At 47.0% G+C, this 24,690-nt stretch overlaps 1 protein-coding gene and 1 long non-coding RNA gene across 4 annotated transcripts in view; one reads left to right on the forward strand and one right to left on the reverse strand.

Moving 5' to 3' along the window:
- Nucleotides 1-670: 670 nt before the first annotated feature.
- On the reverse strand, nt 671-7,485 carry LOC105477323 (uncharacterized). Its single transcript, XR_984612.2, has 2 exons — nt 7,022-7,485; nt 671-846 (listed from the first exon to the last, which is right to left on the reverse strand). It is a non-coding gene; the product is annotated as an uncharacterized lncRNA (long non-coding RNA).
- Nucleotides 7,485-24,690, forward strand: part of LOC105477329 (ATP binding cassette subfamily C member 4 (PEL blood group)) — a 291,482-nt gene continuing 274,276 nt past the window's right edge. For all 3 annotated transcript variants that reach the window (XM_011733804.3, XM_011733811.3, XM_011733832.3), the window contains exon 1: nt 7,485-7,857. In XM_011733804.3, the coding sequence (XP_011732106.2) occupies nt 7,784-7,857 (74 nt within the window). In that variant the 5' untranslated portion in view covers nt 7,485-7,783. The remainder of the gene's footprint in view (nt 7,858-24,690) is intronic.

Raw genomic sequence — 24,690 nt, forward strand, 5'->3', positions numbered from 1 at the left:
AAGGATTTCTCTCCTGCAATTATATATTTTCTCTCTCTCACAGCAACAATTCTCAGAGAAGTTGTGTATAATCACTCTCTTCATCTTCACATTCCATTCTCTCCTCAACATATTTCAATTAGGGTCTGTCTCCTTCTCTTTAAAATACTGATTTGATCAATTCACCAAAGGTCACCACCTTGTTAAACACAGGGGCTGCTCTTCTGTCCTCAATTTCCCAGCCTCTTAGGAGCATGGGCTTCAGCTATCCTTTCTTGAAACATTTTCTTCACTTCTGTGACTCTATTTTTTTTCTCACTTCAGTCTCCTTTGATAGGTTCTCTACCTGGAAATGTTGCGGGACTGTTTTTAACTAATGTGTCCAAAATATTATCATTTTAACATATAATCCATGTAAAAAATCATTCATGAGATGTTAAACATATTTTTCTTGATACTGTCTTTGAAGTCAGTGTGTTTTATACTTCCAGAACATCTCAATTGGGACCAGCCACATTTCAAGTCCTCAAAATGCTCACGTGGATAGTGCTACCATATTGGACAGCCAAGGGTCTATGGTATTAGTAAACACTTTTATGGGTGCAAGTGAACACATTTTTAAGTAACTGGAAGGATATTTTTTGCAGGTGTCTTAGTTTGGGTTCCCACAGTAGCAGACCTGGAGACAGGATTAGATTGCAAGTAGTTTATTTGGAGGTGATCCCAGAAAACACTTGTAGGGAGTAGAGAAGTAAGATAGAGAAGGGAAAGAAGCCAATACAAGGGGATTTCAAAAAGTTCATGGAATCACAGCCAGTTATAGATTTCTTTGCTTCTTTTCCACTCCCACTGTTTCACTTGACCAGCCTAAAAAAAAAAAAAAAAAAGTTCATGGCAAAATGGACTTAAAACATAAAAATTAAAAATATAAACTTTATTTCTCAATATAAGCTCCATCAAGTTCAAGACACCATTGTAAGCAATGATACCAGTCATTAGTCCATCCCAAAAGAATTGAGAGTCCTGGCCAGGCGTAGTGACTCACACCTGTAATTCCAGCACTTTGGGAGGCTGAGGTGGGTGGACCACTTGAGGTTGGGAGTTTGAGACCAGCCTGACCAACGTGGAGAAACCCCATCTCTACTAAAAATACAAAATTAGCTGAGTGTGGTGGCACATGCCCGTAAATCCCAGCTACTCGGGAGGCTGAGGCAGGAGAATTGCTTGAACCCGGGAGGTGGAGGTTGTGGTGAGCTGAGATCATGCCATTGCACTACAGCCTGGGCAACAAGAGCGAAACTCTGACTCAAAAAAAAAAAAAAAAAAAAAAAAAAAGAATTGAGAGTTCTGGGAATTCAACCATACAGTATTAACAGTAATAACTAAAGAAAAATACATGCCCTTTAAATTTATTTTAAGATTAGGAAGCAAAAAGAAGTCAGAAGGCATTAAATCAGAACTGTAATGTAAATACTAGTGATTTCCCATTGAAACGCTTGGGAAATTGCCCTGGTTTGATGAGAGAAATGAGCAGGAACACTGTTGTGGTGGAGAAGGACTCTGGTGAAGCTTTCCCATGCATTTTTCTGCTAAACCTTTGGCTAATTTTCTCAAAACACTCTCATAGCAAGCAGATGTTATCATTCTTTGGCCCCCCAGAACATCAACAAGCAAAATGTCTTAAGCATTTCAGAAAACTGTTGTGTGACCCTTGCTCTTGACTGGTCTGTTTCTGCTGCGACTGGACCACTTCCACCTCTCAGTAGCCATTGCTTTGATTGTGCTTTGTCTTCAAGATCATACTGGTAAAGCCATGCTTCATCTCCTGTTACAATTCTTTGAAAAAAATACTGCAGGGTCTCCATCTCACTTGTTTAAAACTTCCACTGAAAGTTCTGCTCTTCTCTATAGCTGATCTGGGCACAGCAGTTTTGACACCTATTGAGTGAAAAGTTTGCTCAACTTTTATTTTTCAGGCAGAGCTGTGTAAGCTGAACCAATTGAGATGTCTGTGGTGTTTGCTATTGTTAATATGGTGTTGGCTGCTGTTAATTGTTGGTTTTCTTCAATTAGGGCACAAACAAGATGATTTTTTTCCATGAAAATTGATGTGGATAGTCTGCCACTGCAGGCCTTATCTTCCACATCTTCTCATCCCTCCTTAAAACAAGTTATCCATTGGTATTTTTTTCTTTTTTCCTTTTTTTTTTTTTTTTTTAGACAAGTTCTCACTCTGTCACCCAGGCTGCAGTGCAGTGGCATAATCACAGCTCACTACAACCTTGACCTCCTGGGCTCAAGTGATCCTCCTGCTTCAGCCTCCCAAGTAGCTGGGACTCCACCACTATGCCCAGCTAACTTTATTAATTCTTTTGGTAGAGATGGGTTTTCACTTTGTTGTCCAGGCTGGGCCTCGAACTCCTGGGCTCAACCAGTCCTCCCACCACAGCTTCCCAAAGTGCTAGGATTATAGGGGTGAGCCACCATGCCTGGCCAAGTTTTTTTGAGACAGAGTTTCGCTCTTGTTGCTCAGACTTGAGTGCGATAGTGCGATAGCTCACTGCAAACTCTACCAGAGTCAAGATATTCTCCTGCCTCAGGCTCCCAAGTAGCTGTGATTACAGGGACCCGCCACCATGCCTGGGTAATTTTTGTATTTTTAGTAGTGACGGGGTTTCGCCATGGTGGCCAGGCTGGTCTCAAACTCCTGACCTCAGGTGATCCACCCCCTCAGCCTCCCAAAGTGCTGGGATTACAGGCCTGAGCCACAGCGCCCAGCCAAATGGTTGCATTCTTTTGAGCTTCTGACAAGTCTCTCCAAATGAGGCAATCAGAATATGCATCTGTCTCTGTGAGCAGAGGGGTGACTTTGAATAGAATGGGAGGCAGACTTGCCCTGAGCAGTTCCCAGCTTAAAGTGGCCCTAATATTTTTTCCTTTGATAAGTCATTCTTAAGACATCTTTAGGCTGGGTACAGAGGCTCTCACCTGTAATCCCAGCACTGTAGGAGGCTGAGGCTGGCAGATTGCTTGAGCTCAGGAATTCGAGACCAGCCTGGGCAACACAGCAAAACCCTCCCCACCAAAAAAAAAATACAAAAATTAGCTGGGCATGGTGGTGCGTGCTTGTAGTCCCAACTACTTGGGAGGCTGAGATGGGAGGATGGGTTTGAGCCTGGGAGGTTGTAGTGAGCCAAGACTGCACCACTGCACTCCAGCCTGGGCAAGAGCTAGACCCTATTTCAAAAACAAACAAACAAACAAACAAACAAACATCTTCCTCGTCTTTGAAGGCTCATTCTCTGGCCTAGCTATCATGTATCCAGAAGGCATCCACTAAATATTTATTGAATGAATGGGAAAAATCCCCATCCTTTAATTTGTATATTGCCTTCACAATGTATTCACAAGTTGTGAGACTCACAATAATCCTGTGAAGAAGGAAGAGTGGGGATTCTGATCCCTATTTTGTTTTTAAATTTATTGTTATGTTTTTAGAGACAGGGTCTCCCACTCTGTCTCCCAGGCTGGAGTGCAGTGGTGCGATCAGAGTTCACTGCAGCCTCAAACTCCTAGGCTCAAGTGATCCTCCCATCTTACCCTCCTGAGTAGCTAGGACCACAGGTGTGTGCCACCATGCCTGACTAATTTAAAAAACTTTTTTTTTTTTTGGTAGAGATGGCATTTCATCACATTGCCCAGGCTGGTTTCAAACTCCTGGCTTTAAGTGATGCTCCTGCCTTGGGCTCCCAAAATGTTGAAATTATAGGTGTGAGCTACCATGCCCTGCCTGACCCCATTTTATTGTTTTATTTATTTATTTATTTATTTATTTATTTATTTATTTATGAGAGTCTAGCTCTGTCACCTAGGCTGGAGTGCAGCAGCGTGCTCTTGGCTCATAGCTCACTGTAACCTCTGCAGCCTAGGTTCAAGCAATTCTCCTGCCTCAGTCTCCTGAGTAGTTGGGATTACAGGCACATGCCATCACGCCCAGCTAGTTTTTGTATTTTTAGTAGAGATGGGGTTTTGCCATGTTGGCGAGGCTGGTTTCTAACTCCTGACCTCAGGTGATCCGCCCGCCTCTGCCTCCCAAAGTGCTGGGATTACAGGCGTGAGCCACTGTACCCGCCCCGACTCCATTTTAGACCTGAGGAAAATAAGGGTCAGAAAGGTCAGGTAACGAGTGAAAAGATATAAAGCCCTGGTCCCCTGGTTCCATATCCAGTCCGCTCTGCAGTCAGACACTGCTGTACAGTATCGCTTCCAAATACCACATTGTTAATGTTCAGAAAAGAATGTTAAGAAGTTCCAAAAGATCTTAATTAAGAAAAAAATAAGCCTCTGCAGGAGCCGAAGGGACTGAGTACTTTGGCAGTTTGGACATGGCTAATTATGGGTCTTACACAGTTGTTGGGGGTAGGGAGAGCATTCTGGGGCAGTCTGACACGGGAAGTCACTAGACTTCTAACTTTAGCAAACAGGTTCTCTAGCTTGGAAGTAGAACTGGTAGCTCAGCATTTACTGGGCTAGAAAGCTTAGGGAGTTTCAAAGGGCACTGTAAATCAGGTAAAGACTGATTATTTTGGTTTATAGCTTGCATTATCTGAGAAAGAGCTATCAGAAAGGTAGGTTATTGAATGATCATAGCTTTCCCACAGTAGTCAACTTAAAATATTGTGTTCCTTTTTGTGACAGAAATTCTGAAACATGAGCTGGTATGCTGGTGAGTGCCTACAATCCCAGGTACTTGGAGGGGCTGAGACAGGAGGATTCCTTGGGCCCAGGAGTTTGAGTCCAGCCTGGGCAACATAGTGAGACCCCATCTCCAAAATGAAAACCAAATTCTCAAACATTCATGAAATATGAAGAAAATAAACCCCCATGACACATCATTTGGCTTCAAAAATTATCAATATTTTGCCATTCTTAATGTGCTTGACTTTTTTTTTTTTTTTTTTTTGGAGACAGAGTCTCACTCTTTAGCCCAGGCTGCAGGGCAGTGGCGTGATCATAGCCTACTGCAGCCTCCAACTCCTGGGCTCAAGCAATCCTCCCACCTGAACCTCCAGCTGGGACTACAGACTCACGCAACCACACCCATCATATTTTTACATTTTTAGTAGAGATGAGGTCTCCCTATGTTGCCCAGGCTGATCTAGAACTCCTGAGCTCAAGCAATCCTCCCAACTGAGCCTCCAGGGTAGCTGGGACTACAGACTTACTCCACCATGCCCATCTAATTTTTACATTTTTAGTAGAGATGAGGTCTCCCTATGCTGCACAGGCTGGTCTAGAACTCCTGGGCTAAAGCAATCCTCTTGTCTCCACCTCTCAAAGTGCTAGGATTATGGGTATGCACAGCCTAGAGTGCAGTGGCACCTTTTTTTTTTATTTTTGAGATGGAGTTTTGCTCTTGTTGCCCAGGCTGGAAAGCAGTGGCATGATCTCAGCACACTGCAACCTCCGCCTCCTGGGTCCAAGTGATTCTTCTGCCTCAGGTTCCCAAGTAGATAGGATTACAGGCGTCCACCACCAAGCCCAGATAATTTTTTGTATTTTTAGTAGAGACGGGGTTTCACCATGTTGGCCAGGCTGGTCTCAAACTCCTGACCTCAGGTGATCCACCTGCCTCGGCCTCCCAAAGTGCTAGGATTACAGGCGTGAGCCATCGTGCCTGGCCCGGTGGAACCTTCTTAACTCCCTGTAGCCTGGAACTCCTGGGCTAAAGCCATCCTCCTGTCTCAGCCTCCCAAGTAGCTGGGACTACAAGGGCATGCCACCACACCTGGGCTAATTTTTAAATTTTTTGGTAGAGACAGGGTCTCACTATGTTGGCCAGCCTGTGCTTGACTTTTAAATACGTGTTTGTGTAAGGCTTTCTTTAAAAGCTATTAATGATACTATCTTAGCAAATATACATGCAAAATTATCAAGGAACAATAAAATGATCTTGTTCCAAGCACCATGAACTTGGAGTCTTTATTTTTTTTCATTCAGGGTGGAAATGAAGAGCAGCTGCTGACCTTGGTAAGGTAGCCACAGAAGTAACTGAAGACTTAGAAGTGGGAGTCCAAAAGCTTGGAACAAGATTTTGTTCATTCATTCCTACAGTCGTTCAACCAGCATATTCTGGCCACGTCTCATGCACACTGGTCATCCACCAGGGAGATTGGCCATGCTTAGGCACAGGCTTAATGTAAATCATGTTTAATCCTTTCTTGGCTCTAAGACCCTGGACAAGTTCTGCCTTTCAGCTTCACCTTCCTCATCTATAAAATAAGAATAACCTTGAATGTGGCACTGATAGAATTAAAAGTGAGATAATTGGTCGGGTGTGGTGGTACATGTCTGTAATCCTAGCACTTTGGGAGGCCACAGTAGGAGGATCACTTGAGCCTAGGAGTTTGAGACCAGCCTGGGCAACAAAGTGAGAAATTATCAAGGAACAATAAAATGATCTTGTTACAAAGAAAACCAAATTCTCAAACATGCATGAAATATGAAGAAAATAAACTCCCATGACACATCATTTGGCTTCAAAAATTATCAATATTTGAACTTAGAGCCTTTGATTTTGATTTTTGCATCTCTACAAAAATTACAAAATATTAGCCAGGCGTGGCGGCGGGTGCCTGTAGTCCTAGCTACTTAGGCTGAGTTGGGAGGATTGTTTGAGCCCTGGGAGGTCCAGGGTGCAATGAGCCATAATCGAGTCACTGTGTGTGAGACTGCCACACACACACACACAAGTGAGACTACGCACTCAGAAATGCACATAAACATAATTGGTCTTCTGGAACACATGTGTCGTTTGCCACTGTTATCTGTTAGGCTTTAGGGCTTGATGACAGAAATCATAAGGCAGTCTCTCTTTCCTCTTACATTCCTTTCCCAATCTAAGAGGGCAGCAAAAAGCTCAGAGGTCCACAGTACCACGCAACGTGTGAGATGTCGAAAGCCCGCCCCGTCGAAAGCCCGCCCCATCGACGACAGCATTCATCCATCTCCCAAATTCATCTGGGTCCTACTCTCGAGTTACCCGGCTTTCTTGAGGTCTTGCAGCTCTACAAGGATAATCTGTGCTAAACTTTGCTGTCGTCCGAGGTCAAATGTTTGGCTCACAGGTTGGAGAGCCTCCCATGGCACCCGCGTTTGGTCCTGATAAGGGCAAGGCGCCCAGGGGGCGGTCTGGTGGAGCACGAGGCAGCTGTCTCCCAGTCTCCCCAAATCCGTGCCCGAGGGGGCGTTTCTGCGTCGCAGGGGCGGGCACAGCCGACGCCTCCCTGCTCCACCTTCTGGGTCGGCGCCAAGACTCGGATAGTGAATTTCGGGAAGTTTCACTCGGGTGCGAGCACGTGGGCACCTCAGGACCCGGGCTCCGCGCCGTGCGCTCGGCTACCCTCTCCATCCAGCCGCGCGGGCGGCCCTCGCCTCACCCCTGGGCGTGGCTCTGGGCTCCCTTTGGCGTCGCCAGCTTCGCCTCCTCTCGCCGCGTCTCCTCCCGCCGCGTCACCCGTCGGTCCCGGCCGAGCTCGCACGCGGTGCGCGGCTCCCGGGCTCCAGGCGGCGGCGCGTAACGGGCGCCCCCGAGGCGGCCCTGGTAGCGGCGGGCCTGAGAGGCGGGGACTGGGCGTGCCGCCGGCGCCCGGCTCCCGGAAACGGCTGCTTCACAGGCTCCTGCCGAGCAGACCGGCGAGGCGGCGGGAGCTTCAGCATCTCTGCTCACGGTCCAGGAGGGGAGCCCGCGGCCACCGCCGCCTGATCAGCGCGACCCCGGCCCGCGCCCCCCACGCCCGGCAAGATGCTGCCAGTGTACCAGGAGGTGAAGCCCAACCCGCTGCAGGGCGCGAACCTCTGCTCGCGTGTGTTCTTCTGGTGAGTGTCCCCGCCCGAAACAGGTCACCCTGCAGCCGTTGGCCCCGCTGACGCGCTCTCCCGGGGCCGCGCTCGATGCTGCCCCAGCCTTCTGCGGCTGGGGGCGAGGGGAGCGCTTTCCTGTGCCACGCGGTCCACGCCGGGCTTTCTGCTGCGGTGGCGCCGCCCCACGCCGGCCGCGTGGTCCCCGCCTGCGCCCCTGTGCGCGGGGCAGGGGGACGCGGGGACGCGTGGACCCGGCGCTGGTGGCGCGGGGCCAGCGGCTTTGCTGCTGGAGGCCCTGCGGGCCCTTAGGGCTCCGGGGAGGAGGAGCGGGAGGTGGGGAGGCGGGGAACCCAGGCTGCCGAAAGGGGGAGTCTCTTGCCCAGCGGGAGAAGCGACTGCACCCATTACACGCCCACCCTTCGCTGGCTGCCACCTCCTGCTCCGAGACTCACAGTCTCCTGAACTCAAACGCACCTTTTCCTTTCTTTTTAAGTAAGCAGCTTACGAACAGCTTCCTTTATCTAATCTCAGCCAAAGCCTAATTAGTGTCCTGGACCTATGCCATCTCCCAATAGTGTCCCCCACCCCTTCCGATATTCCTTACGAGACAGCTGGATCCAACTCCACGTCCCGTTGTGTCTCTCTGTGTCCCGATGTCTCTGTATCGTTTGTCTCAGTGACCAGGGCACTCCTGTCTGTGTGTGAATCTCACTGTGTGTCCATGTGGGTCGTGGTACCTAGTTATGGCAAGTTTCATGTGGGTAAAAAACACTATTATTTTTTTATTTATGAATGAGGACACTGTTATTGAACAAGATTTTCCAAGTTTTGCTTTTAACTGGTACATACACCGCCACGACTGGAGTCTGTCTTTGACCAACTTCTTTCCCTGTTTCCAGTATTTTCACTTCCACCTAGGAGGACTGCGCCGGGGTGGGGTCCCTGGAATCGCTAACCTTCAGAGAGGTGATCCATGGTCTTGATGCAGGTGGTTCCTACCAGGAGTTCTAGCATCTTAAAACCACCCCAGGGCTCCTGAGCTGGGAGGGCCCACAGCCCTACCCATTTTCTGCAAGGAAACAGGTGGAGAAAGACTCAGGTGATAGTTGTACCTGAAACTTCCATCTTGGCCTGGCGCAGTGGCTCACGCCTGTATCCCAGCACTTTGAGGGGCAGAGGCGGGTGGATCACGAGGTCAGGAGTTCGAGACCAGCCTGGCCAACATGGTGAGACCCTGTCTCTACTAAAAATACAAAAATTAGCTGGGTGTGGTGGAGCACGTCTGTAATCCCAGCTACTAGGGAGGCTGAGGTAGGAGAATTGCTTGAGCTCAGGAAGTGGAGGTTGCAGTGAGCTGAGATTGCGCCACTGCACTCCAGCCTGGGTGACAGAGTGAGACTCTGTCTTGAGGGGCGGGAATTCCATCTGCTAACTACATAAGCCTGAACCTTTGAAGGGCTTCAATCTCACTTGGTTGATTATTAGATCTTCTGTTTCTTGACTTCTGCTGCCTCATCTTTCCCACATGTTGATATTGCCTTTTATTATGGGACAGCCTAGGGTGGGGGTCTCCAATCTTTTGGGTTCCCTGGGCCACACTGGAAGAATTGTCTTGGGCCATACATAAAATACACTAACACTAATGATATCCTAACACTAATGACAGCTGATGAGCTAAAAAAAAAAAAAAAAAATCGCAAACAAATCTCATGATGTTTTAAGAAAGCTTACGAATTTGTGTTGGGCCACATGCAGCCCACGGGCCTCAGATTGGACAAGCTTGACCTAGGGGATTCCAAGAGGATGGGTCGCTTACTCTTGTTTCGATTGTGATACACTCAGTGAGTGTAGGACCCTCTGGGTTGGCGGCCTTTCTCTTGAGGCGAGAGGCGCGTGGAGGAGGAAGGAATATGGGTGTGGTTTCTGTAAATAATAACTTGAAGTAGACAAATGGTCTCCTCAACTTCAGGCAGGGCAAGGAACTTTTTTTTTTTTTTTTTTTTTGAGACAGGATCTTGCTTTGTGCAAGCTGTGACCCAGGCTGGAGTGCAGTGACACATTCGTAGCTTGCTGCAGCCTCCAACTCCTGGGCCGAAGCAATCCTCCTGCCTCAGCTTCCTGAGTAGCTGGGGCTCCAGGTGTGTGTCACCATGCCTGGATAATTTAAAAAACAGTTTTTTGTAGAGATGGGGCTCTCTAATTTGTTGCTCAGGCTGGTCTTGAACTCCTGGGCTCAAGTGTTTCTCCCGCTTTGGCCACCCAAAGTGCCAGGATTACAGATGTGAGCCCTGCCTCCTTACATTTTCTCCCCCTACATTTTCAAAATTTATGTAGTAGGGAAATAGGAAGTGATGCCTTCCCATTGAGGACTGGAGTAGGTGTTCATTTCCGGTTTCCCTGATGGAGGGGAAGGAGCTAGTACCTCTATTTTACTCTGAGGACACTTAAGCTGAGAGTAGTTGAGTAAGTTGCCTGGACTCACCCAGCAATCAAGTGTCAGAGCAGGCTCCAAAGCTGGGCAGACTGGCTCCCCAGCCTCTTTGGAGCTGCTGTACTGAGCTGCTTCCAGTTCAGGTGCTTGTTGGAAATGTATGGAGAAGGCACCCCCTGTTCTGGCAGGCTGGAGTTTCTCAAGGGAAGTTCTTAAAGTGCCTGCAGTTGGAGATGATGCATGTGTAACAACTTTTACTGTGCTTTAGGGCAGCTGTTCTCAAAGCATGGTACTCAGAGCGGCAGCATCAGCATCACTTGGGAGATTGTAAGAGATGCAGATTCTCCAGCATCCGCTCCGGACTGATTCAGTAAAACTGGAAACACTGGGTGTGTGGGTGGTGGTGAGGGTTCACGTGCTCCAGGTGATCTTGATTTGAGGAGCTTACTGCTTCTAGCTACTCCTCTCATTGGAGTGTTATTATAGTATTACACTTTTCTTTGTTTTTAATTTTTAAAATTTATTTTCTTTTTTTTTTTGTTTTGAGACGGAGGCTTACTCTGTCCCTTAGCTCTGTCACCCAGGCTGGAGTGCAGTGGTGCAATCTCTGCTCACTGCAACCTCTGCCTCCTGGGTTCAAGCGATTCTCCTGCCCCAGTATCCCGAGTAGCTGGGACTACAGGTGTGCACCCTCACACCCAACTAATTTTTGTATTTTTAGTAGAGATGGGGTTTCACTGTTTTGGCCAGGCTGGCCTTGAATTCCTGACCTCAGGTGATCTGCCCGCCTCGGCCTCCAAAAGTGCTGGGATTACAGGCGTGAGCCACTGTGCTTGGGCCAGTTTGAGGAATTTTAAAGTCTGAGGCCTCTTAGAAAATAATAATCATCATCATCTGAGGAATGCGGAGTCCTTTTAAATTATCAGGCCCAGAGAGACATTAAAATGACACAGCAGTCACCTTATATTTCCCACCCCCTTGAGCTATTTACTTATCACTTGAAAGTGCTTCATATTGCCACATAGCTACAGACTAACCTAACAGTGCCCCACGGACACTGTAATCCACAGCTCAGGAGTTTGAGCTCCAGTGATCTGCCTGCCTGGGCCTCCCAAAGTGCTGGGATTACAGGCGTGAACCACCGCACTGGGCCTGTAGTAAATTCTTGAGTTATATTTTGTGCCTTAGCCTCCTACTTTTAGGTTAGTATTTGTGTTCCCTTCCCACTGCCAGTGGAAAGCTGAAATGAGCCCATCCAGGAAGTGGCTGCCTGGAGACAGGGCCCACCTTGTAGGGAAAAACTGCTTTTTCACCTTCTTGCTGGGTGTTTGCTTTTCTTCTCAAATATCATCTGCTTTCTGAACTTGTAAACTGGTAGCTGCCTACCTAAATGATGCCAATAACTAGCTTACTGACTTTTATACAAAGTATGTTCCTGGGATTTTGGTGTATTCATAGCATAATTTGGACTTGGAGTCTAAAAAGAGTCATGCATTATGACTGTTGGCAATTGTGGATTTTTAAAGATAGTATTTTCTCCTATTTCTTTTCTCTCCTTTTTTTTTTTTTTTTTTGAGACAGTTTCAGCTCTGTCACCAGCTTGGCAGTGCTGTGATCTCGGCTCACTGCAACCTCTGCCTCCCGGGTTCAAGCCATTCTCCTGCCTCAGCCTCCTGAGTAGCTGGGATTACAGGTGCATGCCACCATGCTCAGCTAATTTTTGTATTTTTATAAGAGAGGGTTTCACCATGTTGGCCAGACTGGTCTTGAACTCCTGACCTCAGGTGATCCGCCCACCTCTGCCTCCCAAAGTGCTGGGATTACACACATGAGCTACTGCATCCGGCCACTTTCTGTAGGAAATTTGAAACTATAGAAAAAGAAGTAAGGAATAGAATGTTTTATTTCTGTTGGCCAGGTATATCTGCTGATATTTTGGTTGCTTCTGTCTTCCTCACAAACCTTTTCTTTCTTTTGCTCAGGCTGGAGTTAAGTGGTGTGATGATGGCTCATTGCAGCCTTGGCCTCCCAGGCTCAAGTGATCCTCTCACCTCAGACTCCTGAGTCGCTACAAGTGTGTATCATGGCTCCAGGCCAATTTTTGTATTTTTTTTTTTTTCATAGAGACAGGGCTTTGCCGTGTTGCCCGGGTTGGTCTTGAACTCCTGGGCTCAAGTGATCTGCCTGCCTCAGCCTCCCAAAGTGCTGAGATTATAGGCATGAACCACTGTGCTCAGCCTTAATTTAAATTTTTATGGCATTAAATAATCTTGAAAACATGATATTTAATGGTTGTAATTTATGTAGTTTTTCACAATTGAACACAGTGCATTTCTAATAACAATGTAACGGATATCCATGCTTTTGGTATATCTTTCCTTTCTCTGTTTTCTCAGAAGTAGAATGACTGGTAAAGGCCTGTTTTCCAACAGAATCGGACCAGTTTGCCCTCTTAGTAGTAGTTTGTGTCCTTATTTCATTGTTAAGTTTGAGTACTGAATTAATTAATTAATTTTGAGATGGAGTCTCGCTCTGTTACCCAGGCTGGAGTGCAGCGGCGGGTGATCAAGGCTCACTGCATCCTCCACCTGCTGAGTTCAAGCGGTTCTCCTGCCTCAGCCTCCTGAGTAGCTGAGATTACAGGTGTGCACCACCACGTCCAGCTAATTTTTGTATTGTTAGTAGAGACAGGGTTTTGCCATGTTAGCCAGGCTGGTCTTGAACTCCTGACCTCAGGTGATTTACCTGCCTTGGTCTCCCAACGTGCTGGGATGACAGGCATGAGCCACAGCGCCTGGCCCGAATACTGAATTTTAAAAAGTTTCCAAGCTGATAGGTTAAAAATAGTGTCAATCAGTTTCAGTTTGAATTTATTTGATTGATAATTATAACTGAACTTTGACAAGGTCTGTTGACCATTTGTTTATTGGTATATCTTTGAATTAGCCATTACGTTTTTTGCATTTTTTTCTATGAGGCATTTATGGTTTTGAAATAACTTGAAGTGTTTACAATAGTTTTCTAGATTTTCACTTCTCAGTTTTTTTCAGAAGTTTTAAATTCATATATCATTAATTGATCTTTTATTTTTGGTTGTTGCTGTTGCTTCAGCTCTGTTTTAAAAATAGAGATGAGGTCTCACTATGTTACCCAGGTGGGTCTCAAACTCCTGGGCTTAAGCCATCCTTCCACCTAGGCCTCCTAAAGTGTTGGGATGGAAATTTCTTTGGGTAGATTGAGGGACTGAAGTGGGTGGATCACCTATTTTTTCCTAGTTTAGGTGGGATTGCAGGTGCGAGCCATCTTCTCATTTACCTCTTCCACTCTGTTGACCAGGCCTGGAGTGCAGTGGCGTGAACACGGCTTAACTGCAGTCTCAACTTCCCAGGCTCAAGTGATCCTCCCAGCTCAGTCTCCCAAGGAGCTGAGCTACAGGTGCATGCCACCATGCCCAGCTAATTTTTAAATTGTTTGTAGAGATGGGTCTCACTATATTGCCCATGCTGGACTCTAACTCCTGGGCTCAAACAATTCACCTGCCTTGGCCTCCAAAGTGCTTGGATTAGAGGTGTGAGCCACTGTGCCTGGCCTTCTTCAACTCTAAATATACCTTTTTTTAACCCTAGGATCACCTCGATCTCCATATCCTTTTTTTTTAAATTTGGAGACAAGGTCTGGCGGCACTGCCCAGGCTGGAGTTCACAGGCATGATTTCAGCTCACTGCAACCTCCTCCTCCCAGGCTCAAGCCATCCTCCCACCTCAGTCTCCTGAGTAGCTGGGACTACAGGTGTGCACCACTACGCCTAGCTAATTTTTGTATTTTTTTTTTTTTTTAATAGAGCTGGGGTTTCACCATGTTGCCCAGGCTGGTCTCAAACTTGTAAGCTCAAGTGATCTGCCTGCCTCGGCCTTCCAAAGTGTTAGGATTATAGGCATGAGCCACCACGTTCCACCTCTATATCCATTTTCTTTTTTTTTTCTGAGATGGAGTCTCACTCTGTTGCCCAGGCTGGAGTGCGATGGCATGATCTTGGCTCACTGCAACATCCACCTCCAGGATTCAAGTGATTCTCTTGCCTCAGCCTCCCAAGTAGCTAGGATTACAAGCACCCACCACCATGCCCGGCTAATTTTTGTGTTTTTAGTAGAGAGGGTTATATCATGTTGGCCAGGGTGGTTTCGAACTCCTGACCTCAGGTGATTCACCCACCTCAGCCTCCAAAAGTGCTGGGATTACAGACGTGAGCCACCGTGCCTGGCCTTCCATTTTCCTTTAGTTATTGTTTCATTTCTAACAATAAAAGCAGCTAGAATTTCTTTCGGTATTTGATATGAGATAGTCACCATTTTTTCCCCAAACAGCTCGTTTTCCCCATTACCATTTATTGAATAATTCCTCCTTTTCCCGTTAGTGGAAATAAGTGGCACAGCCTTTTCACCATGTCAAGCTTGGCACAAGATGGGCCAATCCCTGAGACTCTCCTAGGAATCGTCCTGCTGCCCCCTGGTGCCCGGCAGGTACTTTGCATTCCTCTGCCCACACCTGATACAGAGATCTGGGGTCAGCAGCAGGGTGGAGGCTAACAACGAAGGACTTTTCCCCAAATATAGGCATTGAGAGGGATCACCAGATGCATCTGGCCCACAGAGAGTGGTTAAATCCTTGCTCCCCTGTTTCTGGCCGTGTCTCAGTGGGTGAAGTATCGTCTAGCAAAGCCTGTGCTGCTGTGGAAACGGCCACTAGTGACCAGACAGACTCTCTGGAGACCTCCCCTAGAAAGCTGATGACATGACTATAGAAGCAAATGCAAGTGGCTGAGGGCAGGGGATGGCTTAGAGAGGATGGGTGCGTGAGGTTCTCAGTCAATGCATAAAATGTTTAATTTTATATATTTTTCTATAATAAAAAAATTATTTTTCTTTTAGAGATGAGGTCTCACTATGTTGCCCAGGCTGGTCTCAAAATCCTGAGCTCAAGCAGTCCTCCTGCCTAGGTTTTCCGAAGTGCTGGGATTACAGGCATGAACCACTATTCCTGGCCATTTAATTTTATGTGTATGTTTTGAGACAAGGTCTTGCTCTGTTGCCCAGGTGGGAGTGCAGTGATGCAATTATGGCTCAATGCAGCCCCAAATTCCTAGGCTTAAGTCGTCCTTCCAGCTCAGCCTCCCAAGTAGCTGAGCTATAGGTGCATGCCATAACACCTAGCTCAGGTGTTTTTTTTTTTTTTTGACGGAGTCTCACTCTGTCACCCAGGCTGGAGTGCAGTGGTGTGATCTCGGCTCACTGCAACCTCTGCCTCCTGGGTTCAAGTGATTCTCCTGCCTCAGCCTCCCAAGTAGCTGGGACTACAGGTGTCCGCCACCATGCCCGACTAAATTTTTTTGTATGTTTTTAGTAGAGACAGTTGGCCAGGCTGGTCTTGAACTCCTGACCTCGTGGTCCACCCTCCTCTGCCTCCCAAAGTGCTGGGATTACAAGCATGAGCCACCATGCCTGGACATCTAGCTAATTTTTTTTGCAGGGGTGGGAGGGATGGAGTCTTGCTCTGTTGCCAGGCTGGAGTGCAGTGACATGATCTTGGCTCACTACAACCTCTGCCTCCCAGGTTCAAGCGATTCTCCTGTGTCAGCCTGCTGAGTAGCTGGGATTACAGGCACATGCCACCATGTCTGGCTAATTTTTGTATTTTTAGCAGAGACAGGGTTTCATCATGTTGGCCAGAATGGTCTTGATCTCCTGACCTCGTGATCTGCCTGCCTCGGCCTCCTAAAGTGCTGGGATTACAGGGGTGAGCCACCGTGCCTGGCTGCTAATTTTTATTAATAGATTTTTGGTAGAGACTGGGTCTCACTGTGTTGCCCAGGTTGGTCTTAAACTCTTGGCTTCAAGTGATTCTCCCGCCTTCGCCTCCCAAAGTGCTGATATTGCAGGTGTCTCACCAAATTATAAATTTCTGCGTCCACAGAATCACCGTCTCTTGGGGTTGAGGTGGCATCCTGAAATCTGCAGTTTTTTAAAGCGTATTTCCTGGATGATTCAGATGCTGAGATTTCAGAGCCACGTTTCTCAGGTCTTTCTCAGTACTTGGCGTCCCATTCTACTTGATCAGTGTCTGGGAGGCCAAGGTTACTGACTTGACCCTCTGCGGTCTAGATTATTCATTTAGCAAACATTTGAGTGCCTTATTTTTATTTTATTTTACTTTTTGTTTTTAATGTTTTTATTTTTGAGACAGAGTTTCACTCTTTTTGCCCAAGCTGGAGTGCAATGGTGCGATCTCAGCTGACTGCAACCTCCGCTTCCTGAGTTCTAGTGATTCTCCTGCCTCAGCCTCCCAAATAGCTGGGACTACAGGTGTGTGCCACCACGCTTGGCTAATTTTTTGTACTTTTAGGAGAGACGGGGTTTCAACATGTCCAGGCTGGTCTTGAACTCCTGACCTCAGGTGATCCACCCACCTGGGCCTCCCAAAGTGCTGGGATTGCAGGCACGAGCCACCGCGCCCAGCCTGGACTATGTTTTCTACTGGAACCTTGTGGTCAGAGGTGACCATGAAACTGAGACCTGGCCAACAGGAAGTGGTTGCAAAAGGTGTCTCGCTTCCATGCCTGGAACACAAAAACCAGCCCCACGCAACGCCTTTCCAGCTGAATAAAGAGGTCTCCTGGAAAGGAGGAGTACTGAGAGGAGGCTGAGCCGCGAGATGGTGAAAGTCCAGCTAGGAGTGAGTGTATGGTGTTGTTCCCCACCCTAGATGGCCCAAAGGGGACTACAGCATGAGAATAGGCATGGTCTTGGTTTCTTTTTTTTTTTTTTTTTTATATGGAGTCTATGTCTGTCTCGCAGGCTAGAGTGCAGTGGTGCGATCTCGGCTCACTGCAACCTCTGCCTCCTGGGCTCAAGGGATTCTCTTGCCTTAGCCTCCTCCCAAGTATCTGGGATTACGGGAGCTCGAAACCATGCCCGGATATATATACGTGTGTGTGTGTGTATATATATATTTATATTTTGTATTTGTAGTAGAGAAGGGGTTTTGCTGTGTTGGCCAGGCTGGTCTCCAACTCCTGACTTCATGTGATCCACCTGCCTCGGCTGGTGATTTTTAATTAAGCCACTGAGAATCGGGGCTTGTTTTCTTCAACACCTAGCATTATTTGCATGATACAGTGGCTGCCTCCCTCATTGTGTGAGCTCTTTGAGAACAGGAATGGTACTTTATTGTAATGGATTTGAACCTGGCAAGAAAGAAGGCACTCTGCCTTCTTTCGTGGTGGCACGTGCCTGTAATCCCAGCTACTTGGGAGACTGAGCAGGAGAATCGCTTTAACCCAGGAGGTGGAGGCTGCAGTGAGCCGAGATCGCACCACTGCACTCCAGCCTGGGCTACAGAATGAGACTCTGTCTCAAAAAAAAAAAAAAAAAAAAAAGAAAAAAAAAAGAAAAACATAGTCCAGGCTGGGCGTGGTGGCTTATGCCTGTAATCCCAGCACTTTGGGAGGCTGAGGCAGGTGGATCACAAGGTCAGGAGTTCAAGACCAGCCTGGCCAACATAGTGAAACCCCATCTCTACTAAAAATACAAAAATTAGCTGGGCACAATGGCATGCACCTGTAGTCCCAGCTACTTGAGAGGCTGAGGCAGGAGAATTGCTTGAACCCGGGAGGCAGAGGTTGCAGTGAGCTGAGATCGTGCCATTGCACTCCAGCCTGGGTGACAGCGTGAGACTCCGTCTCAAAAAAACATAGTCTGTGTGTCCAGCAGTCCCTGCTGCAGGAGTTCATCCTGACCCGGTGTTGGGTGTGCTGGAGTAGAAGTACGGAAAAGCTGTGTCAGGGTGGAATTTTGCTTTTGTTTTTGTTTTTTGAGGTGGAGTCTCACTCTGTCGCACAGGCTGGATGGCTCACTGCAACCTCTGCCTCCTGGGCTCAAGCGATTCTCCTGTCTCAGCCTCCCAAGTAGCTGGGATTATAGGTGTGCACCACCAGGCCTGGCTAATTTTTTTTTTTTTTTTTTTGGTAGAGATGGGGTTTTGCCATGTTGGCCAAGGTGGGGCTCTTTGGGGAGGGGTTGATCCTCCTGTTGGAGCTTGGATGGAGAAGGTGGGGAGTCATCCCTGGCAGGGGATGAGATGTCCAGGTCACAGAACTACATATGGACAAAGTGTTGCCTGAGACGTGTGGTGAATGACCACCCCTCAGTCGCAATGCCGTCCCTGTGAGCTGGTAGCGTTTGGTACACCCAAGGGCGCCCTCCCCTCTTTCATCCCAGCACGTTCAGACTTTGCTTCTCCCACTTCCAGCCCTGTACTCATGAGTACTTACAGCTCTTCTGTGGCCTGTGACTTAGCTCCTTGTTCCGTTTCTGGGTTCCATGACCACTTCCGTGCTGGTCTGTTTCTGGCCTAGTCCCTGTCTGCAATTTTCTCCACGCTAGCTCCTATCTTCCCCTTTTCCTTAGTGTCATAGAATTAGTGGGTTGAAAGAAAGAGATCTTCTAACCCACACTCAATACAGGAATCCCTTCCAGATATTGGGCAGTGGGGAAATGCATTATGTGACTCGCATGACTTTAGATTAGAATGCCAGAATTATGTTGTATTGAGCCGCAGTTTTCTTTCCATGCAATTTCTACTCATGTTTACCTACTTTTAAGAAAAAAATTACAGAATTTAATGAAGCAAAGAATGATCTGTGAATCAAGCAGCTCCTAGAACCAAAACAGGTTCACAGCCACTCTCCTTTGTTTTTTGTCAACACACAGAGCAAGTTGGCTACCTCCCTTCATATGCTCACCTCATAGTATTCAAAGACAGCTTTCATGGCCACATTAAATCTTTGTTTCTTTGTTTGAGACAGAGTGTCACTCTGTCACCCAGGCTGGATTGCAGTGGTGTGATCTCAGTTCACTGCAGTCTTCACCTTCTGGGCTCAAGCCATCCTTCCACCTCAGCCTCCCGAGTAGCTGGGACCACAGGCATGTGCCACCACGCCCAGCTAATTTTTTGTAGAGGCAGAGTTTCGCCATGTTGCCCTGGCTGGTATTGAACTCCTGGGCTCAAGTGATCCTCCCACCCTAGTCTCCCAAAGTGCTGGGATTACAGGCATGCACCATGGTACCTGGACAGGAGTTTATTTTTGACCCTGTTAAGTTTGAGATGCCTGCTACACATTCACATGGAGATGTTGAATAGGCACTCAATTGGTCATGAGTTTGGGGCTCATGGAGTTTATCTTCTTCTTATTTCTTTAGATGGAGTTTTGCTGTGTTGCCCAGGCTGGCGTGTAGTGGTGTGATCTTGGCTCACTACAACCTCTACCTTCCGGGTTCAAGCGATTCTCGTGCTCCAGCCTGTCAAGTAGCTGGGATTACAGGCGCGCACCACCACACCCAGCTAATACTTGTATTTTAGTAGAGACGGAGTTTCATCATATTGGCCAGTCTGGTCAGGAAGTTTATCTTAATTTGTACATCATCAGTGATACATGCAGTTGAGCTGTATTGGACACATGGCCAATTGACCTCACAGTCTGCTGGGCTTATCCACGTGTAACTGCTCTTCTATTCCTTTGCAAATTTATTTTGTGGATGCCAAAGTTTAGCAGCTCATTGTTGCTGTTGAAAGTTCTTGGAACACTTTTGTATTCTGAATGCTAGAAAGGATGGGTCCTAGGAATGTCCTCTAGGTTGTGGCAGATCCACTAATCAACACTGTAGTCGCTAGATTAACTTGGCTACAAGTGTCAAGAGAGGTTGTGTCATATGGAAAGTCTGCTTTATGGAAGTCAAGAAGTATTGGAGTATTGGATCACCTGGGCATTTTCTTCTTCTTTTTTTTCTTTTTTGAGACGGATCTTGCCTTGCCAGCTAGCCTTGGAGTGCAGTGGTGCAATCATAGCTTATTGGAGCCTTGACCTCCCAGGCTCAAGTGATCCTACTGCTTCAGCCCCCCAAGTAGCTGGGACTAAGGTGCGGGCCACCATAGCTGGCTAATTTTTCTAATAGAGGTGGGGTTTTGCCATATTGCCCATGCTAGTCTCAAACTCTTGAGCTCAAGTGATCCACCTGCCTTGGCCTCGCAAAGTACTGGGATGACAGGTGTGAAGCGTCATGCCCAGCCTGGGCAGTCATTCAGAAACTCTGCCAAGAAAAGGGTTAAAGTCATTTGGCATGATTTCCTCTTTTTTTTTTTGAGACTGAGTCTTGCTTTGTCACCCAGGCCGAAGTGCAGTGGTGCAACCTCAGCTCACTACAATCTCTGCCGCCTGGGGTTCAAGCGGTTCTTCTGGTTCAGCCTCCCGAGTAGCTGGGATTATAGGTGCGTGCCACCACATCTGGCTAATTTTTATATATATATTTTCTATTTTTATTTATTTTTTTGAGATAGAGTTTTGATCTTTTTGCCCAGGCTGGAGTGCAATGAATGGCGTGATGCCACTGTGCCTGGCCTCATGATTTCCTCTTTTTTTTTTTTTTTTTTTTTTGAGACAGAGTTTCGCTGTTGTTGCCCAGGCTGGAGTGTAATGTCTCGATCTTGGCTCACTGCAACCTCCGCCTCCTGGGTTCAAGTGATTCTCCTGCCTCAGCCTCCCCAGTAGCTGGGATTATAGGTGTGTGGCACTACGCCTAGCTAATTTTTGTATTTTTAGTAGAGATGGTGTTTCACCATGTTGGCCATGCTAGTCTCGAACTTCTGACCTCAGGTGATCCACCCTGCCTCGGCCTCTCGAAGTGCTGGGATTACAGGCGTGAGACAGCACATCTGGCCATGATTCCTCTTAACACAAGCTGGTTCTTGGTGCTGCTTTTCATGAATATACTCTTGAAATGCTCCCTTCAAATGATTGTTGATGTGCATTATTTCGGTTAACCTTACTAGCTCTATTTTTTCTAAATTCTTTTTAGATTACATAGCAGTTTCTTAGTCCTCACCATGATTGGATCACCTGGACAGCCATAAAAATATGGATATCTGTTCCCGTTATAGGCCAATTGGAATAATAATTTCTGGGGGTGGGATCTGCATGTCTATATATATATAATTTTTTTTTTAATTAAAAATTTTTTTTTTTTTTTTGGAGATGGAGTTTCACTCTTGTTGCTCAGGCTGGAGTAGAATGGTGTGATCTTGGCTCACCGCAACCTCCGCCTCCCAGGTTCAAGCAGTTCTGCCTCAGCCTCCTGAGTAGCTGGGATTACAGGCATGCACTACCACGCCTGGCTAATTTTGTATTTTTGAAAGAGACAGGATTTCTCCACATTGGTCAGGCTGGTCTCGAACTCCCGACCTCAGGTGATCCGTCTGCCTTGGCCTCCCAGAGTGTTGGGATTACAGGTACGAGCCACCGCGCCCTGCACGTCAATATTTTAAAAAGGTTCTCTATGTTTCCGAAACCCAAGAACTACTGATCAACTGCTCACCAAAGTCAGAAACATTTCTGTGCATATTTCCATTTTTCTGGCCAAAGGTTCACCGCCCCTTCTTCGGGTTCCTCTCAAAGGACTTGGCTGATCTCAAAGCATGAGAACCATTACCACAATAGGACTTATTCCCCTCTGTGGGTGCTCAGCCAGTGGCTGAGGGAGAAGAGTGCTTACTCTGTGCCAGGGATGTTGTTACGGATTCCGTGTCCTTTGATTTTTATAGTAACCCCTTGTTGAGGGTGGCTGTGCTCTTGTGTTACATACAGGTGAAGGAAACTGAAGCTGGAGAGGCCAGGTAGCATAATGAGGGTCACCCAGGCAGGACATGATGGAGCTGGGAATTGAGTTAAATCTGACAAATTCCAAAGCGTGAGCTCCAGCCTCTGTGTCACTATGTTTATTTTCTCACCCTGGGTCAGAGATTAATTGAGCTCATGAGATTAACTGACTAGAAGTCTCACACTTGTGAATTCAGGGCTCGTGAGCATAAAATTGCTGTTCTAATCACTTGCTTTTATTTGCTGATCTTTATTGGTGCATTTTATTGGTCAGGATATGATTGAGATTATGTGATAAACCCAATTGACTGCTTCTTTTAACTTCTGCTATTGAAGTAATCCCTCAGATTACTGTCTTGAGAGAGGGAGAATGCAGACAGTCCAACGGGATGTACTCCTCCTCTCTGAAGACAGTAGAAAGGTGTCCATCCTGTTTTAAGTAGTAGCAGGGAGATTCATCAATGGCTTAACATGGTAGGCTGGGCCTGGAGAGCTCTCAAGGTAACAGAGCCCCAATGTGGCATTTACATGAATTCTAAGTTGATTAAGCGACACAATTTGTTCAACTATAAAACATAATAGATTCTTAATGGATTTTACCTATTATTGTATATGTAGGTTCCTAGTTCATATTAGGCTGTAGATAAATGGGATGATGAGGGTTCTTGGTACTAAATTTATTCCCCCTGCCTTTTTTTTTTTGAGACAGAGTCTTGCTTTTGAGCAGCCTCCACCTCCTGGGTTCAAGCAGTTCTCCTGCCTCAGCCTCCCGAGTCGCTGGGATTACAGGCTTGTGCCACGACACCTGGCTAATTTTTGTATTTTTAGTAGAGACGGGGTTTCGCCGTGTTGGCCAGTTTGGTCTTGAACTCCTGACCTCAGGTGATCCGCCCACCTCAGCCTCCCAAAGTGCTGGGAATACAGGCATGAGCCACTGCATCCAGCGTACATTTACCCTTTTATCTCGCCTTTTTTTTATTGTCTTAAGTCTTTAAGTCTTATTGAAGTCTTGACTCATTTGCGAGTTTTTTACTAAATTGTTAGCTCTTTTAAGGCAGAAACCAGTATCTACAATGTTTTAATCTCTCAGTGTCTGGTTGAATATCTTGTACTTAACATACTTAATTAATGCTTATAAACCATTACTTTAGTCTTAATCTCAATTCTTGAATTTAGAGTTGCTGACACCTGTGTCTTAGGAACAAGTGAGAAGCTAGTTATTGTGACAGCCTCAGACCGGAGCCAGAAGACCCATGATCTTGTACACATTAGCTGTGTGCGACCTTACGCAAGACACATGACCGCTCTGGGCTTTGGTATCCTGTTCTACAATTTAGAAAAATTAAACCTACTCACGGCATGCTTTAAGAACTATATTTTAAGAATACATTATAAAATATTTATTTATTTATTTATTATTTTTGTGAGGCAGAGTCTCACCCTGTTGCCCAGGCTGGAGTGCAGTGGTGCAATTTCGGCTCGCTGCAACCTCCGCCTCCCAGATTAAAGCGATTCTCGTGCCTCAGCCTCCCGAGTAGCTGGGACTACAGGTACAAGCCACCACGCCTGGCTAATTTTTCGTAGTTTTAGTAGAGACGGGGTTTCACTGTGTTAGCCAGGATGGTCTTGATCTCCTAACCTCGTGATCTGCCAGCCTCGGCCTCCCAAAGTGCTGAGATTACAGTTGTGAGCCACCTCGTCTGGCCTATTTATTTATTTATGAGGTCTTGCTGTGTTGCCCAGGCTAGACTGTAGTGGCTATTCACAGGCACACTACATCCTCAAATTTGTGGCCTCAAGAGGTCCTCCTGCCTGATCCTCCAAAGTATCTGGGACTGGCTCCAAGAGTTGTATTTTAAGGATAAAGTTTTTTTTTTTGAGATGAAGTCTCGCCCTGCTGCCCAGGCTGGAGTGCAGTGGCGTGATCTTGGCTCACCACAACTTCCACCTTCCGGGTTCAAACGATTCTCCTGTCTCAGCCTCCTGAGTAGCTGGGATTACAGGTGCCTGCCACCAGGCCCAGCTAATTTTTGTATTTTTAGTAGAGACAGGGTTTCACCATGTTGACCAGGCTGGTCTCAAACTCCTGACCTCGTGATCCACCCACCTCAGCCTCCCAAAGTGCTGGGATTACAGGCATGAGCCACCACGCCTCGCCAGTTCTCTTTTTTTGGAGACCGAGTTTTGCTGTGTTGCCCGGGCTGGAGTACAGTGGCACAATCTTGGCTCACTGCCACCTTCCGGGTTCAAGTGATTCTCGTGCCTCAGCCTCCCAGGTAGCTGAGACTATAGGCGTGTGCTACCATACTCGGCTAATTTATTTGTATTTTATTAGAGACAGAGTTTCACCATGTTGTCCAGGCTGGTTTCAAACTCCTGAGCTCAGCCAATCCGCCCACCTTGGCCTCCCAAAGTGCTAGGGTTACAGGCGTGAGACACCGTGCCCGGCCAATAAAACAATAAAGTTCTATACACTTATTTTTCTTTTCTTCTTTTTTTTTTGAGACAGAGTTTTACTCTTGTTGCCCAGGCTAGAGTGCAGTGGCATGGACTCAGCTCACTGCAACCTCTGCCTCCGGGTTCAAGCAATTCTCCTGCCTTAGTCTCCCGAGTAGCTGGGATTACAGGCGTGTGCCACCACAGCTGGCTAATTTTTGTATTTTTAGTAGAGATGGGGTTTCACCATGTTGGCCAGGCTGGTCTTGAACTCCTG

Source organism: Macaca nemestrina, chromosome 16 (assembly GCF_043159975.1).
Source record: "Macaca nemestrina isolate mMacNem1 chromosome 16, mMacNem.hap1, whole genome shotgun sequence".
NCBI lineage: Eukaryota > Metazoa > Chordata > Mammalia > Primates > Cercopithecidae > Macaca > Macaca nemestrina.